Source organism: Lepidochelys kempii, chromosome 3 (genome assembly GCF_965140285.1).
Source record: "Lepidochelys kempii isolate rLepKem1 chromosome 3, rLepKem1.hap1, whole genome shotgun sequence".
Classification (NCBI taxonomy): domain Eukaryota; kingdom Metazoa; phylum Chordata; order Testudines; family Cheloniidae; genus Lepidochelys; species Lepidochelys kempii.
Genome location: NC_136382.1, coordinates 187,591,225 through 187,608,989, shown reverse-complemented (window position 1 = coordinate 187,608,989; position 17,765 = coordinate 187,591,225). Strand labels below are relative to the sequence as shown.

The window sequence follows — 17,765 nt, the reverse complement described above, 5'->3', positions numbered from 1 at the left end:
TTTCCACTGACATCTTCAAATATGTAATCTAACTTTTATTCATATTTCTAAAATAACAGGTAATCCACAACTGTGACGTTCCCCTCTGGTTTTATCCAGACCGGTGATCTGCTAGGTCACTCCAATCCTTGACTCTGGAACTCAGCCTTACCCTGCTCTGCTGTGAGAACCCCCACTCATGGGCTGTTCACGCATAGCCTCTAGCATGTAAGCTGCTCCTTGGATTGTGCAACCAAATGACACTAGCCAATATCTCCAGTCCCAGATACAACCTTAGGAACCCCTGTCTTGCAGTGTCCAGTTATGCCCACTGGACGCTGCAAGCTTATACGACTTTGTCATTTTGACAAAGAAATTGATATGAACTAGGCTTGTTATCCCAAGAGGAGTCTCTGGCACACTTCAAATCAAATGCACTGCTTCAGGTAGAATAAACAAACAGATTTATTAACTACAAAGATAAATATTAAGTGATTATAAATGAAAGCATAACAAGTCAGGTTTGATCAAATGAAATAAAAGAAAAACGCATTCTAAGCTGATCTTAACACTTTCAGTGCCCTTACAAACTTAGATTCTTCTCATCACAGGCTGGCTGGTTGCTCTTCAGCCAGGTTCTCCCCTTTGATCAGCACTTCAGTCGTTTGGTGTGGTGTCTGTAGATGTAGGTGGAAGAGAGAGAGAGAGTATGGCAAATGTCTCTCCCTTTTATCGTGTTCTTTCTTCCCTCTTGGCTTTGCCCTCCCCCTTTCAGAGTCAGATGAGCATTTCCTCATCGCAGTTCCAAACTGACCAAAGGAGGGGTGTGACTCCCTCAAGAGTCCAACAGATTAGTCTGTTGCTGTCTAGGCCAGAGTCCTTTGTTCCTGTGAGGCTGGGCTTGGTTTGTCCCATAGGCTGGCCTTACCATGAGGCAAACTGAGGCGGTCGCCTCAGGTGGCAAACTGTGGGGGGGCACCACTAGGACCCAGAGTGTAGAAAATTGTGTCTGCCGCTGGTGCATATGTATTCTTTCTGCTCTAGATGCACAGAAATGGTGGAGTGCTGTGCTGGAGGAAGGAGGGCACAAGAGGTGTAACAGGCAGGCAGGAGAAAAGGTGAGGGAATAACAGAAAGCAGCAGGAGCTGCAGGGAGAGAAAGGAGGAGGAGCCTCTTATGTACCTCTCTAGCGCCCCCAGGAGCCTGGACTGATTAACACCAGCTTCTCAGGGAGCTTCCTGTTTCCTGCTGCTTCCCTGAACCCACTTGAGGAGAACAGGCAGTCAACTGAAGTAGTAGGAGCCAATTAGGCCCTTAAGACGCTGATATCTTCCCTCACGCAGGCCTTGCTACCAGCCTGCTTATTTGTCCCCTTCCACTGAGTGGTGAGAGCCACTATAGCTCGCACAGAACAGCAGTCATGAGTGAAAGAAGAAAATGCCCCTCTGGGGCAGCATTCAGAAAAAGAAAGAAATCAAAGGAAGCTTTTCTATTTAAGCAGGAAGGAGCTCTCCTGAGATACATAGACACAAATGTTCACGGTGAGCCTTCCAGCCCCAGTGAGGATGTGAGTGGTGAGGAGATGCCTGATCTTCCAGTTTTTCAGAGTGTAGGTGACCTGGCAGCTACTGCAGCATCCATATCTCCATCTCAAATGAATGTAACCATGCACATTCCTGAAGAAAAGTGTAGATCAGAGAAGAGTGTGGTGGAGGCACAAGAAACAGCTGCTGCTGAGTGTAGTTCCTTAAGTCTAGATGATCCAGGACTGTGGACCCACTTGAGCAATAGCCTGAGGGACTTCCTTGTACTGCATGGGCCACAGCAAGTGAAAAACTTCATGTTCCCCAAAGACAATGAAAATAGAAGTTTCCATCCAACACATTATTGGTGTGAAATCCCAATGGTGACAAAGTGGAGAGGCCATGGCTTATGTACTCAAAAACCCAGAATGCTGCATACTGTTTTTGTTGCAAACTCTTCCAGTCTAATGTTCCAGCCACATTGGGTTCTACAGGAACAAAGGACTGGAAAAATCTGGCTAGAAATCTGGCATGCCATGAGAAGGCAGCAAATCACCAGAGAGACCATAGGTGGAAAGAGCTTGAGATGAGACTAAGGTTAAAGGCCACCATAGATGATCAGCATCAAGAGAAAATTGCATCTGTGTCTCTTTACTGGCAAAATGTTCTGAAAAGGCTCATTACCATCGTGAGAATGCTTGCTACCCAAAACCTAGCACTGCATGACACTTCAGATCAGCTGTATGTGCCAAACAATGGAAACTTCCTTAGAATTGTGGAGCTGATGGCTGAGTTTGATGTTGTACTCCAGGAGCATCTAAGAAGAGTCACCACTCAAGAAATGCACACACACCACTACCTTGAAAAAACAATTCAAAATGAGATCATACAGTTACTGGCAACAAAAGTCAAACAGAAGATTGTGGCAGTTCTGAAGTCAGCAAGATATTACTCTGTTAATCTGAACTGCACACCTTGACATCAGCCATACGGAACAAATTACTTTAATGGTGTGTTTTGTAACAACAGAACCTAACGAAAATGTCCCTGCAATGGTGACTGTCAGAGAGCATTTTCTAAAATTTATTGACATTGATGGTACTGCGGGAGCTGGTATGACAAATGTGCTTCTTAAAAAGATGGAAGATACGGGAATTGTGATAGCTGACATGAGAGGTCAGGGATACAATAATGGTGCCATCATGAGAGGAAAGAACAGAGGAGTGCAGACACGGATCCTAGAGTTAAACCCTCGAGCTTTTTTTGTCCCATGCGGTTCTCATTCATTGAACTTGGTGGTCAGTGATGCAGCATCAGCTTCTAGTGAGGCTGCTGAATTTTTTAATGTAATTCAAAGCATCTATGTATTTTTCTCTGCATCAACTCATTGATGGCAAATTTTGAAGCAACATCTAGGAACATCCTCTCTGACACAGAAACCACTGAGTGCCACACGATGGGAAAGTCGAGTGGAGGCGATAAAGCCTATCAAACACCAAATTGGGAAGACAGATGATGCCATAGTTGCCATTATGGAGGATAATGCTATGACAGGAACTGTTCGTGGGAGAACAGTGGCAGAGGGAAATGGAATCACCAGAAACATAGATTACTTCAAATTTCTGTGTGGCTTAGTGTTATGGCATGACATACTCTTTGAAATAAATGTTGTAAGCAAGAGATATATCTGGAGCAATGGAATAACTGGACAAAGCAAAGTCATACCTACAGACTTACCAGTTAGATGAGGGATTTCAAAATGTTCTGAAGAGTGCACAGAAGTTGGCAGAGAAACTACACACTGAAGCTATTTTCCCACCCATTCAAGAATACAAGAGTCACCGAAGAAGAAGACATTTTGATTACGAGGCATGGTATAATCCCATAAGAGACCCCAAACAACAATTCAAAGTTGAATTCTTTAACCAGGTGCTAGATTGTGCAATATAATCAGTTGAAGAACATTTCATGCAGCTCAAGGAACACAGCAGTATATTTGGGATGTTGTATGATATTCCAAAACTCCTCACTATACCTGAAGAAGACCTACACCAACAATGCAGGGCACTAGAGACAGTGTTGACACATGATGACATGCACAATATTGATGCGAGTGATTTAGGTGATGAGCTGAAAACCCTTTCAAGATACATTTCAGCAAGATCAACTCCAAAGGGTGTTCTGGAATACATGTGCGCAAATAAGATGACCACCCTCTTTCCAAATGCTTTTGTTGTTCTGCACATACTTCTAACACTTCCTGTAACAGTTGCCAGTGGAGAACGCAGCTTCTCCAAGCTGAAGTTAATAAAAACACATCTACGCTCCACAATGACACAGGAGAAGCTGATCGGCCTTGCAACCATCTCAATAGAGCATGAGCTGGCCCAGACTGTGGAACTTCAGGAATCAGTTCAAATCTTTGCAGCCAAGAAGGCACGGAAAGCACCGCTTTGATTATTCAAACAGATAAAAATGCCAGTGTTTACTATGCAGACAAGAAAAGTTACATTTGCTGTTAAGGCATTTGAAAGTTAAGTGTTACTTAAAATTTTTGAACAGGGCATTTTAAGTTGTTTGTTCTCCTTTATTGGGGTAGGCATCAGAGCAGTACCATGAGAGAAGTAGAACAGGAAGAAGGCAGAATTGAGACATTTAAAAGTTTTGGCCCAAGCAAGAGGGTATGGGGGCATCATTTGAGCTCCCCGCCTCAGGTACCAAAATGTTGTGGGCCAGCCCTGCCCATACATGCCCTGATGAGGTGTGAACTGCCTCTCAGCTCTTGGAGAGTTTTTGCCTGAGCTTATTTTAAACCATGAGAATACATTTTCATCCTCATAACTATATACATGAAATTATAACCTATAACATTACTATAACAATTACTGTAACAATTACTATAACATCACTATAACAACAATCCTCAGTACATCATGAGCCTTCCGAAGACACCCAACATGACAAACTTTGCATTGGATACCACACAATCATTTTATAAAGATGAACATGGGGGTGTAGGGTGTTCTCCCAAGGTACAGAGCGTCACACCAACACGCTTACTCAGCCCTTTCAAATACTTCTTCAAATTGTCAAGGGTCTGGATCCTGCTGTCCTTTAAAGCCCCACTAAAGTCAGTGGAAACTTCGAGACTACAGGACTATGGTATGGACCTATTATCTCTATTTTTAAAAGATATTATTGTTATTAATATAAAAGGGGAAATAATGTTTCTTGGGATATTGTGGAGGTGTATTTCAGTGAATGTATAGCACCGTCTACAGGCTGGTACAGGGTACATACTCTGCCAGTGTTCCTCAATCCCACACTGAAATGTTTTTGTTGTTCTCTGTTTAGGCTTTTCCAGAGCAGGGACTTTCTGAGATAGTTTTGTGATACAGATAACATTTTCCTTAAGTGCTAGGTTAAGCCAAACTGTTTTTTTTTATTTTTGACTTAATCTAGGTTTGAATCCAGATCTCCTGAGATGAAAGACTTACACATTCAAAATTCATTGACCCCCCTGCTTTTATCACATCTGTATCCTATATATTATTATTTTGCATCCATCAGATTACTGGGAAGACTTTTTTTGAGGCAAGGATGAAATTGTTTTCTCCTAATGTCTATGCTGCTGGATATCAGCACTGGCTAGTACATTTCCAAAGCACTGTGTAGGGTGTTAGCCACATGAATCTAATTGACATGAGTCCAATCCAGCAGTCATGCAGTTAAAACCTATGCAACACTTTGAACTTTTGTTTCTAGGAGCTTTATATATACTTTGAGGAAAAGAAACGGCTTTTATCAAATGATAGCTTGTTAAATTGCCAGTTTCATGACGATATGTGCCAAATGTCCTTAAAAACTTGATTTGAACATACATTTCTTATACCACACTTTGTTGCTACTGCTATGCTGTAATTATCAATAAACTGTATGAACTGCAAATCCTGAATTTTTAGAGGGAGCCTCACTCACCTGTAATCACAGAAACTTGACCACTGCAACCTTGCTCCCCTCAAGTCTGTTCAAAGTGCTGCTGCTAAAATCATCTTCCGGGCTCATCACTTGGACTATACCATTCCCCTATTTGAGTCCTCCCACTGTCTCTCCCTTCAGCTCTGCATCAACCACAAGTTTTCTAGATAGGAGTTTCAAAAGCACCTCAGTGACTTTGGAGAACAAGTTCCATTGACTTTCAGTGGGACTTGTGCTCCTAAATCCTTTGGGCCCTTTTGATAATCCCCCCTTTACTTTACCTTTAAGGCCCTTTACAACTTAGCTCTGCTTTACTCATCTGATCTAGTAATGCATTGCTACATCAACCCCTGCCTTCATTCCAATGTTCCAGGCCTTTACCACCCACCAGTCAGCTTCATCCATAAACACCTCTGTGCTTTTTCCCATGTGCCTCTTATGAATGATAAAATCCATATAAACTTCTCCCTTATCCTCCTTCAAATCCCCCTGTAAGACTCACCTCTGTCGTGATGCCTTCTGATCATGGCTGGCAGGTGCTAAGCTGTGAGCATCCTTCTTCACTTTCCTTCCCTTTCTCACGTCCTAACTCTTACTGACTTCTCCATTTCTCACCCTATTAAAGTATTAAAGTACCCCAATTAAACATATTAAAACACAAAACAAAACCACCAACAAAATGTCACTCTGCCAGTTCTTCACCATATACATTGACTTTGTAACATTATATCCCCAAACCCTACGCTCTTCTGTTCTAAATATGTTCTTTATACTGAGCTCATCACCACATTATCTGAGCACCTTCCAGTTGTGCATTAAGCAATGTGATTATATATCTGTCCTATGTGTGCAGTGGAATGTTTTGTCTGGGAATTTTTATATTTATATATAAAAATACATCTACACACCTTCCTTTGGGTTTGTGTTAGAGAAAGCAAGGTCAAAGAAAGGCACCTTGCACTTAAAGCTGAGAATGGTGAGGTGTGTGATGAACCTTAGTTCCTGTGGGAGTACATTCCATGGTCTTGGACTGGCCCCCGAGAAAGCCCCCTATCCTCCATCTCTTTTATCTTTGTACAGCAAAAGCCCTCACTGCACTTATATCTTTGTACAGCACTCTTCACAACTGGACTCCAGTCACAATTAGGGCCTTTGAGTCTTTATCGTAATACAAACATTTACAACTACTACTAATAATAATAGTGCTCTTCTGGCAGGCTATCCAGCTGGAGGTCTGATATGTTGTTTCACTTTCTTCTTGTTTACTGATTCATGATTGTTTTTTACCCAATTCACCCATGCTTTTTCAAATTCAAAATGGATTGGCTGTAAGGAAAACTACTCAATACTTGAAGAGTCTTAAACTGGATTAAGTTTTCAAAAGTGAACTAATTTATTTTGTTTAAATATACTTTTGCTTGTTTCACCCAAATCATTTTCCAAAAAGAATTGCACAATGCCCTGTGAAAACAAGGGATGGACATTGTAATAATTCTTAAACACATTTTACATTAGAAAAAGTCTTATGAGAAGATTTGAATACATCTGTCTTTTTAGGATTTTTTTTTTAACACTCTAAAAGCTTGGCCCCAATCCTGCAAATACTTAAACTCGTGCTTAACTCTACACATGAGTAGTCCCAGTGGAACACCTCAGGTGCATAAAGTTAAGTATATGTACAAGCACTTATCTACAAACAAAAGTTGTACCATTTTAACTACCCCAGTATATTGAAAGCAGTACAATCCCCTAGAGTTGAAAAAATTATACCAATGTAAAGGTGCTTTAGATTGGTGCACTATTCCTGTATTGGAAGGGGAATAAGCTGTACCAGGGAGTATAAGGCACTTTTATCTCAGTTTAACTGCATCCACACTAGGGACTGTATGAATATACGTATTTGGTTTAAAAAATAATAATAATAGCCCTAAAGAAATAGTTATACCAGTATTAAACTGTGTTTGTGGGATAGAGGCCCTTGTCCCTATTTCAATTCTATAAAATATAATGTGATATAAAGCCCCATCCTGCAAGGCTCTGAACACCTCTTGTAATGTACTGAACACGCTCGAGCCCCATTAAATTCAGGCATAGTGCATATTAGTGTACATGTAGCCCCAGTGAGTTCACTGATGTAGCCCCAATGAGTTCAATGAGTTCACAGTAGTAAGCTCTATCCCTGGTATAAGAGTCTGCAAAGTCAGGCCCTAGATTTCCTAGTTATATTTCATGATATTGAATGCCTGCACTGATGAAGCTGTGAATGCAGGGAAGGGTTTATTTTTTCTTATTTCTAAATGTTCCTGTTACTTGCTTTCATCTATACCAACTCCGTCATACATAAATAGCAATGTCCACTGACACATAGAACGCTGCTTGTCACCACCCTGTGGTTTCACCTTAAGCTTGAGCATGAAACATGCAGCGTTAGGACTCAGATGTGTTGAAAGGCTACACCTTCTGTGATAGCAAAAATTATAGTAATGGTTGCAAGGCATCTCATTCTCTCTCTCTCTCATCTCATCTCTATCAAGCATTCTTACAACTACAATACCCACCTGTGGAAGTGAAGAAACAGATTGATAGAGCCAGAAGAGTTCCCAGAAGTCACCTACTACAGGACAGGCCTAACAAAGAAAATAACAGAACGCCACTAGCCGTCACCTTCAGCCCCCAACTAAAACCCCTCCAATGCATTATTAAGGATCCACAACCTATCCTGAAGGATGACCCAACACTCTCACAAATCTTGGGAAACAGGCCAGTCCTTGCCTACAGACAGCCCCCCAACCTGAAGCAAATACTCACCAGCAACCACATACCACACAATAGAACCACTAACCCAGGAACCTATCCTTGCAACAAAGCCCGTTGGCAACTGTGCCCACATATCTATTCAGGGGACACCATCACAGGGCCTAATAACATCAGCCACACTATCAGAGGCTCGTTCACCTGCACATCCACCAATGTGATATATGCCATCATGTGCCAGCAATGCCCCTCTGCCATGTGCATTGGTCAAACTGGACAGTCTCTACGTAAAAGAATAAATGGATGATTTAACTGGGAATTGGTCCTGCTTTGAGCAGGGGGTTGGACTAGATGACCTTCTGGGGTCCCTACCAACCCTGATATTCTATGATTCTATGATTCTATGACACAAATCAGATGTTAAGAATTACAACATTCATAAACCAGTCGGAGAACACTTCAATCTCTCTGGTCACACGATTACAGACATGAAAGTTGCGATATTACAACAAAAAAAACTTCAGAACCAGACTCCAGCGAGAGACTGTTGAATTGGAATTCATTTGCAAATTGGATACAATTAACTTAGGCTTGAATAGAGATTGGGAGTGGCTAAGTCATTATGCAAGGTAACCTATTTCCCCTTGTTTTTTCCTACCCTCCTCCCCCTCAGACGTTCTTGTTAAACCCTGGATTTGTGCTGGAAATGGCCCAACTTGATTATCATACACATTGTAAGGAGAGTGATCACTTTAGATAAGCTATTACCAGCAGGAGAGTGGGGTGGGGGGGAGAGAAAACCTTTTGTAGTGGTAAACACCCATTTTTTCATGCTTTGTGTGTATAAAAAGATCTTCTGTACTTTCCACAGTATGCATCCGATGAAGTGAGCTGTAGCTCACGAAAGCTGATGCTCAAATAAATTGGTTAGTCACTAAGGTGCCACAAGTACTCCTTTTCTTTTTGCAAATACAGACTAACACGGCTGTTACTCTGAAACCTCTCATTCTAATGTTGTCTCCATTCACAGCTATCCAAAAAATCTCCTTTCCATGTTTGGCCTCAACCCAATGGTGTATTTTAAAAAACAAGGCTGAGGAAAATCTCTTCATCTCTTTTTTCTTATTTGTTCAGAAATGCAAATATAATTTTTCCATTAATTTGGACCCCAATGTTGCAGTGGGTTCAGCCTGGATGGATCCTCATGGTTGGGCAGTTCCCTTGAAGTCAGTTACAAAGATCCACCCATGCTGAACTCATGGCAGGATCAGGTCCAAGCCCAGAAAACCTCACATAGTAGTCCCATTGGCCTCAGTGGGTGGTTAAGGTATTCACACAGGAAACAAAAATTGCCATGATCCATCAAGTCCAATACCATGTCTCTGACAGTGGTCAACATCAGATGCTTCAAAGGAGAGTACAAGCAACTTTAGACAAATGTAGTTTAATCTGCTCCCCACATTATGTGGGCCCGGATTATTGCGGATGATACTAAACTGGGAGAAGTGGTTGATACGCTGGAGGGCAGGGATAGGATACAGAGGGACCTAGACAAATTGGAGGATTGGGCCAAAAGAAATCTGATGAGGTTCAATAAGGATAAGTGCAGGGTCCTGCACTTAGGACGGAAGAACCAAATGCACAGCTACAGACTAGGGACCGAATGGCTAGGCAGCAGTTCTGCGGAAAAGGACCTAGGGGTGACAGTGGATGAGAAGCTGGATATGAGTCAGCAGTGTGCCCTTGTTGCCAAGAAGGCCAATGGCATTTTGGGATGTATAAGTAGGGGCATTGCCAGCAGATCGAGGGACGTGATCGTCCCCCTCTATTCGACATTGGTGAGGCCTCATCTGGAGTACTGTGTCCAGTTTTGGGCCCCACACTACAAGAAGGATATGGATAAATTGGAGAGAGTCCAGCGAAGGGCAACAAAAATTATTAGGGGTCTGGAACACATGACTTATGAGGAGAGGCTGAGGGAACTGGGATTGTTTAGCCTGCAGAAGAGAAGAATGAGGGGGGATTTGATAGCTGCTTTCAACTACCTGAGAGGTAGTTCCAGAGAGGATGGTTCTAGACTATTCTCAGTGGTGGAAGAGGACAGGACAAGGAGTAATGGTCTCAAGTTACAGTGGGGGAGGTTTAGGTTGGATATTAGGAAAAACTTTTTCACTAGGAGGGTGGTGAAACACTGGAATGCGTTGCCTAGGGAGGTGGTGGAATCTCCTTCCTTAGAAGTTTTTAAGGTCAGGCTTGACAAAGCCTTGGCTGGGATGATTTAATTGGGGATGGGTCCTGCTTTTGAGCAGGGGGTTGGACTAGATGACCTCCTGAGGTCCCTTCCAACCCTGATATTCTATGATTCTATGTCTCTTCCTAATCCCTAATAATTAGACTTTATCTTAAACCCTGAATTATAAGGTTTACTACATCTTCCAAAATGCACATTAGCATTCACTATAGCAATGCTGGTTGTTACTGTTAGCCATATCAATATCGAATCCGGTGTTAAATCTTGCTGAGTTTTTTTACCTCAACAGCATCCTGTGGTAATGAGTTCCACAGTTCAATTATACATTGTGTGAAAAAAAAAGTATCTTGACTGGTTTGAATTTGCCACCTCCCAGTTCATTAAACACCCTCTTGTTCTTGTGTTCTGAGACAGAAAGAATGGAAACTCCTGATCTACCTTCTCTAGACCATTCATATTGTTATATACTTTTATCATGTTCCCTTTGATTCATCTCCTTTCTAAAGTAAATAACCTTAAACTTTTCGGCCTTCATATGAGTTTTCCCAAGCCCTTCATCATTCTCATCACACTATTCTTCATTCCCTCTAATTCTGCATTTTTTTTCTGTTAACTAGGATAACCAGTACAGCACACCCTATTCCAGATGAGGCTGCACCATTTATTTATATAATGGCATTATAATGTTTTCCGTATTAATCTCCATCCTAGACACAATGCACCCTGTGTCCTTTTGACCACAGCAGCTAATGCAGATGTGCCTGACTTCCAATGACAAACTCTCTGGGGCAAGGACCTGCCTTTTATAGCCCCCAATTCCGGCAAGCACTTACATTTGTGAGGAACTTTACACACAGTGGTCTGACTCCTGAAAGCACTCCGGCACATGCTCAACTTGAACAGCACGAGCAGTCCCACTGCAACCAAATTGACCCACTGAGTGCTGAAGTCTCTGGCTCTTCACATTTTGCCTGGAAGGGGACAGCCCGCCCCCCGCAGCTACCGAAATAACGACGCGTTCACATTATTCTCGCTTAGCCTCGGAACAGCCCAGTGCAGTCTGGTGCAAGGGGCGGCGGGGCAGCGGCTGGGGTTTCTTAACGAAGGTGACACGCTCCCCTGTGGGTGGCACCGCTGGGCACGGGGAGATCGCTCCCTAACCGCCTGGCTGTCTCTCCTCCCCCGCAGCGTGCGCCCTAGCCGAAGGGGTTAACTCACTGAGCACGGGGCCGGGAGGGGGCGTTCAATAGACACCACCGGAGCGGGCCCTTGTCACTGAATGCCAGGCCGGCGGGGGGAGCAGGAGCGCCAGGCAGCCTTGCGAGCGCTACCCCGGCGGCGCGCGGAGAGGACGGGCTGGGAGCCGAGCGCGGGGCCAACCTGCTGCGGGAACTCGCTCTCCTCCCCGGCGGCGCTTGCCAGGCTAGCCCAGGTACTAGGTGCCCTCAGAGGAGCCCTGCTCTGCGCTCAGGTAAGGCGCCGCCTGAGCAGCCCACGCGGGAGACGAGGAGCTGGGGGCGCACTGCGAACGGCTCGCCGGGGGCTGGTGGGGTGAGTGCGTGCGTGGGGCACAGTCCTGCGGGGGCTGCTGGTGAGTTGCTCTGTGGGCGCCAGAGGCCGGGCAGACCGGGAGAGGGGATGGGATCACTGGGCTCAGGGCAGAACACGACTCTCGCGGGTTCGGGGCGCTGGGTTTCCCCGCTCCCCCTCTTCCGTGCGCAGGGGATGGGGGACTGCTTCAGTCTACCTGCTTTGCTTGGAAGCTGTCCGACGTTGGCAACGTTAATCAGAGCATGGGGGGAAGGTTGAGCAGAGAACTTTTCTGAGTTAATTGAAATACGAAGTAACCCGAACTGAAGTTGACTACATGGGTTTATTTTTAAAAACCTTCTGAGAATGGAATACATAGGAACTTCCCACGCTTAGTTTATAAACTGGTTCTGCCAGGGGCTTGGGGAAAAGTTGAATCCTGCCAGATTTTGGGCCCAGGCACATGGCACAACAGTGTCACCAACGCTGGATCCGGCACCTGGATCCTGCCGGATCTCCCATTTTTTGACCCAAATCTGAACACCCAGAGAACATGTTTAGTTGCTCCTAGCTACCTTAAAAACCCTGATCCTGTTGCACCCCAGTGCAGCAGCACCACAAAAGCATTTTTGTGGCCACAATATGTTGGTAAACATAAATGAATTCCTTGCAATGAAGGGTCAAATACAGTTGGATGGTAATAGTGTGACTGGGAAGTTCATGGCCAAAACTCAGCCAGATTTAGTCACTGGATACATGTTTTTGCAGCACTGTTGCACTATGATACACTGGGATCCGGATGATCGTGGTGGACTAACAGAAACTGCATACATTTAGATGGTAAATTGGGGGGAGTAGGCAGCCAGCAGTTAGCCAGATCCAGCAGAGTACACATGCCAAATTAGAGTTGTTGGTAGCTTCCTTGTACCTGCATGAGTGAAGGTCCAGATTGTTTTGGTGGAATAATGGAAGGTGGTACAGTTTCTGGGTTTGTGGAAAAATTGGGCAAGACCCCGCAGCATCCAGATTTCAGAGCAGAGTTTTTGTGGGATTGTTGCATTAGGATACATCAGGTCTGGATTTTTAAGTTGCAGTCAGAGCAGCTAAACCTGTTATCTGTTTAGATGATGCAGTTTGGGGGACTAGGGCCAAAAATTGTCAGGATGCAGGTTCTAGGTATGTCATTTTGCAGTGCTGTTTCATCAGGGTCTGAGATTTTTTGGTGCGGTAGATAGGGCTACACTTAGTCTCTATTTTGATAATACAATATGGGGGTTGTTTACAAAAACTGGCAGGATCCAGGTAAATCCCATTTTTATCTTTTTTCCCTGGTTCTTTTACCTGTTAGATCTCTCACACAGATATTTCTGGTGGGACATGAAGTCATTTGAAAATTAATTTTAAAACCAAATCAGATAATTGCAAGAATGTTGGTACTTGGGCTATGTTATTTTAGAGAACAGATGCTTGAGTGTGATGCAGTGTTAATTGTTACATTATTTTAATGTCTGTTACTTCAGCTGGGGAAAGATAAAACTGACTAAGACATTGCTAAATCTCAGCCACTTCCTCATAATCTAACAAGGGCTCCATCTTGCCTTCCTTATTCTTCAGTGGAAGTCTTACCCTAGTAAGGAGTGTGGGATATACCCCCATAGCTGGTTATTCTTAGCTTTTTAACAGTAAAAGGTGCTAAACATTGGGTTTCTTTATTTCTTTCTTTCAAGATTCATGATGTTGACAATTATGTTCTTGGCTGCTTTCACTCTTACTACAATAAATTCACAGGAAACTGAAGAAACTATAACATACACGGTAAGATTTAATAGACTTTGAGATATTTATTGCTTAGCAGGGATTCTTTTCTAAATAACCCTTAGAGAAACCATAGTTCTTTGCCAATATAGAATGTTCAGTTCAAAGTTCTTTGACTTTGTATTTTAATTTTAGACTAAGGTGCTTCTCGAGTGAAACCAAGTTTCAGACTTTGAACTTGTTGGTGATACCTTCTGTTTTGAAAGGTTTATTTAGGTACTGAATTAGATGAATTGAACAAAATTATAAGATGAGGCTTTTTCCCTACCTTTCAGAAAGATTTGAACCCTCCGGAAGCATTTTTGTTTTGTTTTATGGATGCAAAAAATAGACTGGAAAATCATAAATGTACAAAGTAAATGTTATCCATAACAGAAAAGGGTATGACATATTGTTATATGCAACTCCAAGTTCTGTGACATAAGATGCCCAAGCATCTTCAAAATTACAGAAATACTGTATATGACTTATTTAAAACAAATGTATTACATTAATTATAAATATATGAAACATATATGTCAGCTACTAGTCAAAATGTGTTGCTCCATTTCTTCTAGGAGATTTCAAGGTGTTTTAACAAAATATAAGTACTTTGTAACTGTAGTCTTAAAATTTAATGCTGTGTGTAAATTATGACATTTTCTAGCTGGTAAATCATCAGTGTCAAGAATAGTTTTGAACAATTATTTGTGTGGCTATGACCAGCTGCTAATAAAATATTGGAAATATGTTCTACTCACACCCTAAAATGGATGTGATAAGAATAGAGGGGCAGGGCTGTCTTCTTTATGTAAGTTACTTTTTCATCTATGTTTGCTCATTTACTTTTGTAATGAATATCACTGGCAGAGTAATGTTTACATTGGCTTGGATCATGAAAAAAAAAAAAATTTTCATATTTGACCCCTATTACAAACACAGGCCCTGATCCTGAAACTTGTTTTATGTAGGTGGACTGCTGTTCCTGCACAGAGCCCCACTGAAATCAGTGGGATTCCACACAAGCAAAGAAGGTTGTCCTTGTGGGACAAATTGTAGGATTTTGGCCAAAGAGCCTGATATCATGCAATTGTTCCTCACATAAGTAGTCTTACTGAAGTCAGGGGACTGCTCACTTGAGTAAGTGCTGCAGAATCAGTCTATATGTTATAATTACTTATGTTACAGCAAAAAGCAATTTATAAAATGTGTTAACATAGGGCCTTAAAAGTGAGATTATGCCTAGTACACAGGCTTATTTTCCATTTTTTATTGTGTATTCCCTAAAAAAAAAAATCTAGCATTCTTCCAATAAACTTGCCTAGTTTCGTTTAGACCTACCATAACATTTTCAAAAGCCTCTAAGTGATGTAGGCTGCTAAGTGCTATTTTCCAAAGTGGCTTTAGAACTTAGAAGCCCAAACCTCATAGAATATCAGTGGAACTTAGGCTTTAAGTGCCTAACTCACTTTTAAAAACAGGATTTAGTTGCTTTTGAAAATTGTACCCCTATTACACTATTATTTATGATACATGTACTATATGCATTTAGGGCCAAATCTTGGTTCCACTGAAGTCAATGGCAAAATTCCCATTGACTTTGATGGGAGCGGATTTGGCTCATTAGTATTAAGTACACATTACTTCTGTTGTGCATTAGCAGGAATTGGGTGATTCAGTAAATACATGAATTTGCTTGTTTTCCTTTGGGCTTGGGTTTTCATAGCTACAGTAACTTTTGTGGTGTCAACTCAGCATGCAGTCATTCCTTTAGAGAGCTAGAATTATATTACAATTAGCTGTCCTCTTACCCCCTCCTAACACTAGAGGCTTTTCCCTCCAGCTCACTGCTACATTTGGCAGATCATTGATGTCACCTGTGAATAAACAAAATGTTGTTGTTTCTACTGCTGATTCAATCTCTATTAGTAACAAGTTTCTCAGAACAACTTCAGCATAATACATTGAGCAATATGGATATCAACACTCTGGGTCAAATTTATCCCTGATGTAGCTCCACTAAAGCCAAGGCGATACAGCAAGAACTAATTTGGCTCACTGTGACTAGCTGATTTATTGAGTCAACTCCTTTTCTGCAACACTATGAGAAATAATATATCAAGCAGGACAGACAACACGTACTATATCTTAGTTTATCTATTGATGTTTTACGTCTGTATTCTTGTGCACTTCAACAGCACTATGGTGCTCAGTCAGTTTCCACTAATTGTCATTTGAGATGATAATTAAGCCTCTCAAAAATTAGATCTTGTGTTCTAGAAAATGAATACTTTGGGGCAGAAGGAAGGTGAAGATGCCTTCTAAAAAGTCTGGAACCTTATCCCTCAAACTCTTTCTCACATTTGTAGTCCATACTGATGTGAATAGATACATGGATTTCATGTTTTGTCTCATTTGAACCCTGCAAAGTCTTACTCACATGAGTAGTCCCAGTGTTGCAACTCACAATTTTATCATGAGTCTCACAATACCTGCTGTTTTTCCTAAAGCCCAAGCTCCTGGATTCATATGATTATGTGAGAATCTCAACTTTCTTCTTTAAAAAAAGAAAGTAAGTTTCTAGCCCTCCTGGCTGTAGAGAAAAGCTTAAGAATATAAACCTTAATGGCTTAAAATCAAGAAGGCAAATAAAAAAGAGTCCACAATTTATTATTTTTTAAAATCTCATGATTTGGGGCATGACTCATTATTTTTAAGATGGCAATACTCTAGTGACATTGACATCCACAGGACTACTCATGTGAATAAGGCTTGGCAGCATCAAGGTCTTGAACTGGAGTGTCATCTACACCAGTGCTTTTCAAGCTATCCGATATAGGGAACCAGCAATTTTTGTTTCCAATGTGCGCACAGACTGGCAGCCGATGGCTTGCAGACCAGCACCAGTCCACGGACCACCACTTTGAGTAGCACTGATCTACACTTTATGAGTCAAAGAACTTAAGGTCTGGTCCTGTGAGATCTTGAGAGCCTTCTGCAATTATTGACTTCCCTGGGAACAGAGGATGCTCATCTCTCTGGAGGCACTGAGCACCTTAAAAGATCAGGCCCTAAATTTGTCAATTTAGAATAGACATTAGGCCAACATTTAGGAAAGGATTATTCATTTCCTGTTATAAACTACTTCTTAGTTTTGTTACACAGTAGTACTGCACTGAGATCTATTTTCCTGATATTATGAAAAATATATAACCACGCTGGTTATTGTTTGTTCAGAACACAATTTTCCATAGCAACAACAAATGCATGAAGTATTTAAAAATATTAGTTCATCAGTCATTTTTCTGCATCTCTTTTCTACATAGCAATGTACAGATGGCTATGAATGGGATCCTGTCAGGCAGCGGTGCAAAGGTATAGTAAATCTTTATAAGTGAAAGACTTACTAATGGTATTTTTAGTCCTTTCTCTTGAGTTATCTTCTACATCCGTGTTTTGATGTTTTGGACAATACACGTGTACTTGCATGCCTTGTTACATTACTTGTGTTAATGTCTGTTAAGGTCCCATTTTAAAATATGACTTGTGTTGTTGCTAACCACAGATATTGATGAATGTGAAATTGTCCCAGATGCATGCAAAGGTGGGATGAAATGTGTTAACCACTATGGAGGATACCTCTGTCTACCTAGAACAGCTCAAATTATTGTAAATAATGGACGAGAAGACACAGCTGCTGAATCCACTGGTGGACGAAACAATGTCATTCGACGGACCCCTGCTGATCCTCATCGACCACCTCCAAATCCAACTCACCAAATACAGTGTGCAACTGGGTATGAGCAAAGCGAGCAAAATGTATGCCAAGGTAAGCAACTGCCTTCTGTTAAGCTTTACAATCATGTTCAAAGTGAATGACAGAAAATCATACGTATGCAGAATGACAGCAGGGGAGTTTTGTCCTTGCCAGCAATTCCATTGCTGCATCCTAGTA

General features: G+C 42.0%; 2 protein-coding genes across 5 annotated transcripts in view; both read left to right on the top strand.

Moving 5' to 3' along the window:
* Positions 1–8,767: 8,767 nt before the first annotated feature.
* Positions 8,768–17,765, top strand: part of LOC140908219 (uncharacterized) — a 60,620-nt gene continuing 51,622 nt past the window's right edge. Inside the window, exon 1 of the mRNA XM_078851929.1 lies at positions 8,768–8,864. The gene's annotated coding sequence lies outside the window, so the exon portion shown is untranslated. The remainder of the gene's footprint in view (positions 8,865–17,765) is intronic.
* The window catches only part of EFEMP1 (EGF-like fibulin extracellular matrix protein 1), a 94,271-nt gene continuing 88,137 nt past the window's right edge, over positions 11,632–17,765 (top strand). Inside the window, exons 1-4 of one of the 4 annotated variants that reach the window (XM_073339337.2) lie at positions 11,632–12,037; positions 13,744–13,831; positions 17,137–17,185; positions 17,376–17,639. In XM_073339337.2, the coding sequence (XP_073195438.1) occupies positions 11,766–12,037; positions 13,744–13,831; positions 17,137–17,185; positions 17,376–17,639 (673 nt within the window). In that variant the 5' untranslated portion in view covers positions 11,632–11,765. Of the gene's footprint in view, positions 12,078–13,743; positions 13,832–17,136; positions 17,186–17,375; positions 17,640–17,765 lie in introns of all 4 variants that reach the window. The other 3 variants (XM_073339336.2, XM_073339338.1, XM_073339339.2) reach the window with 3 other exon arrangements.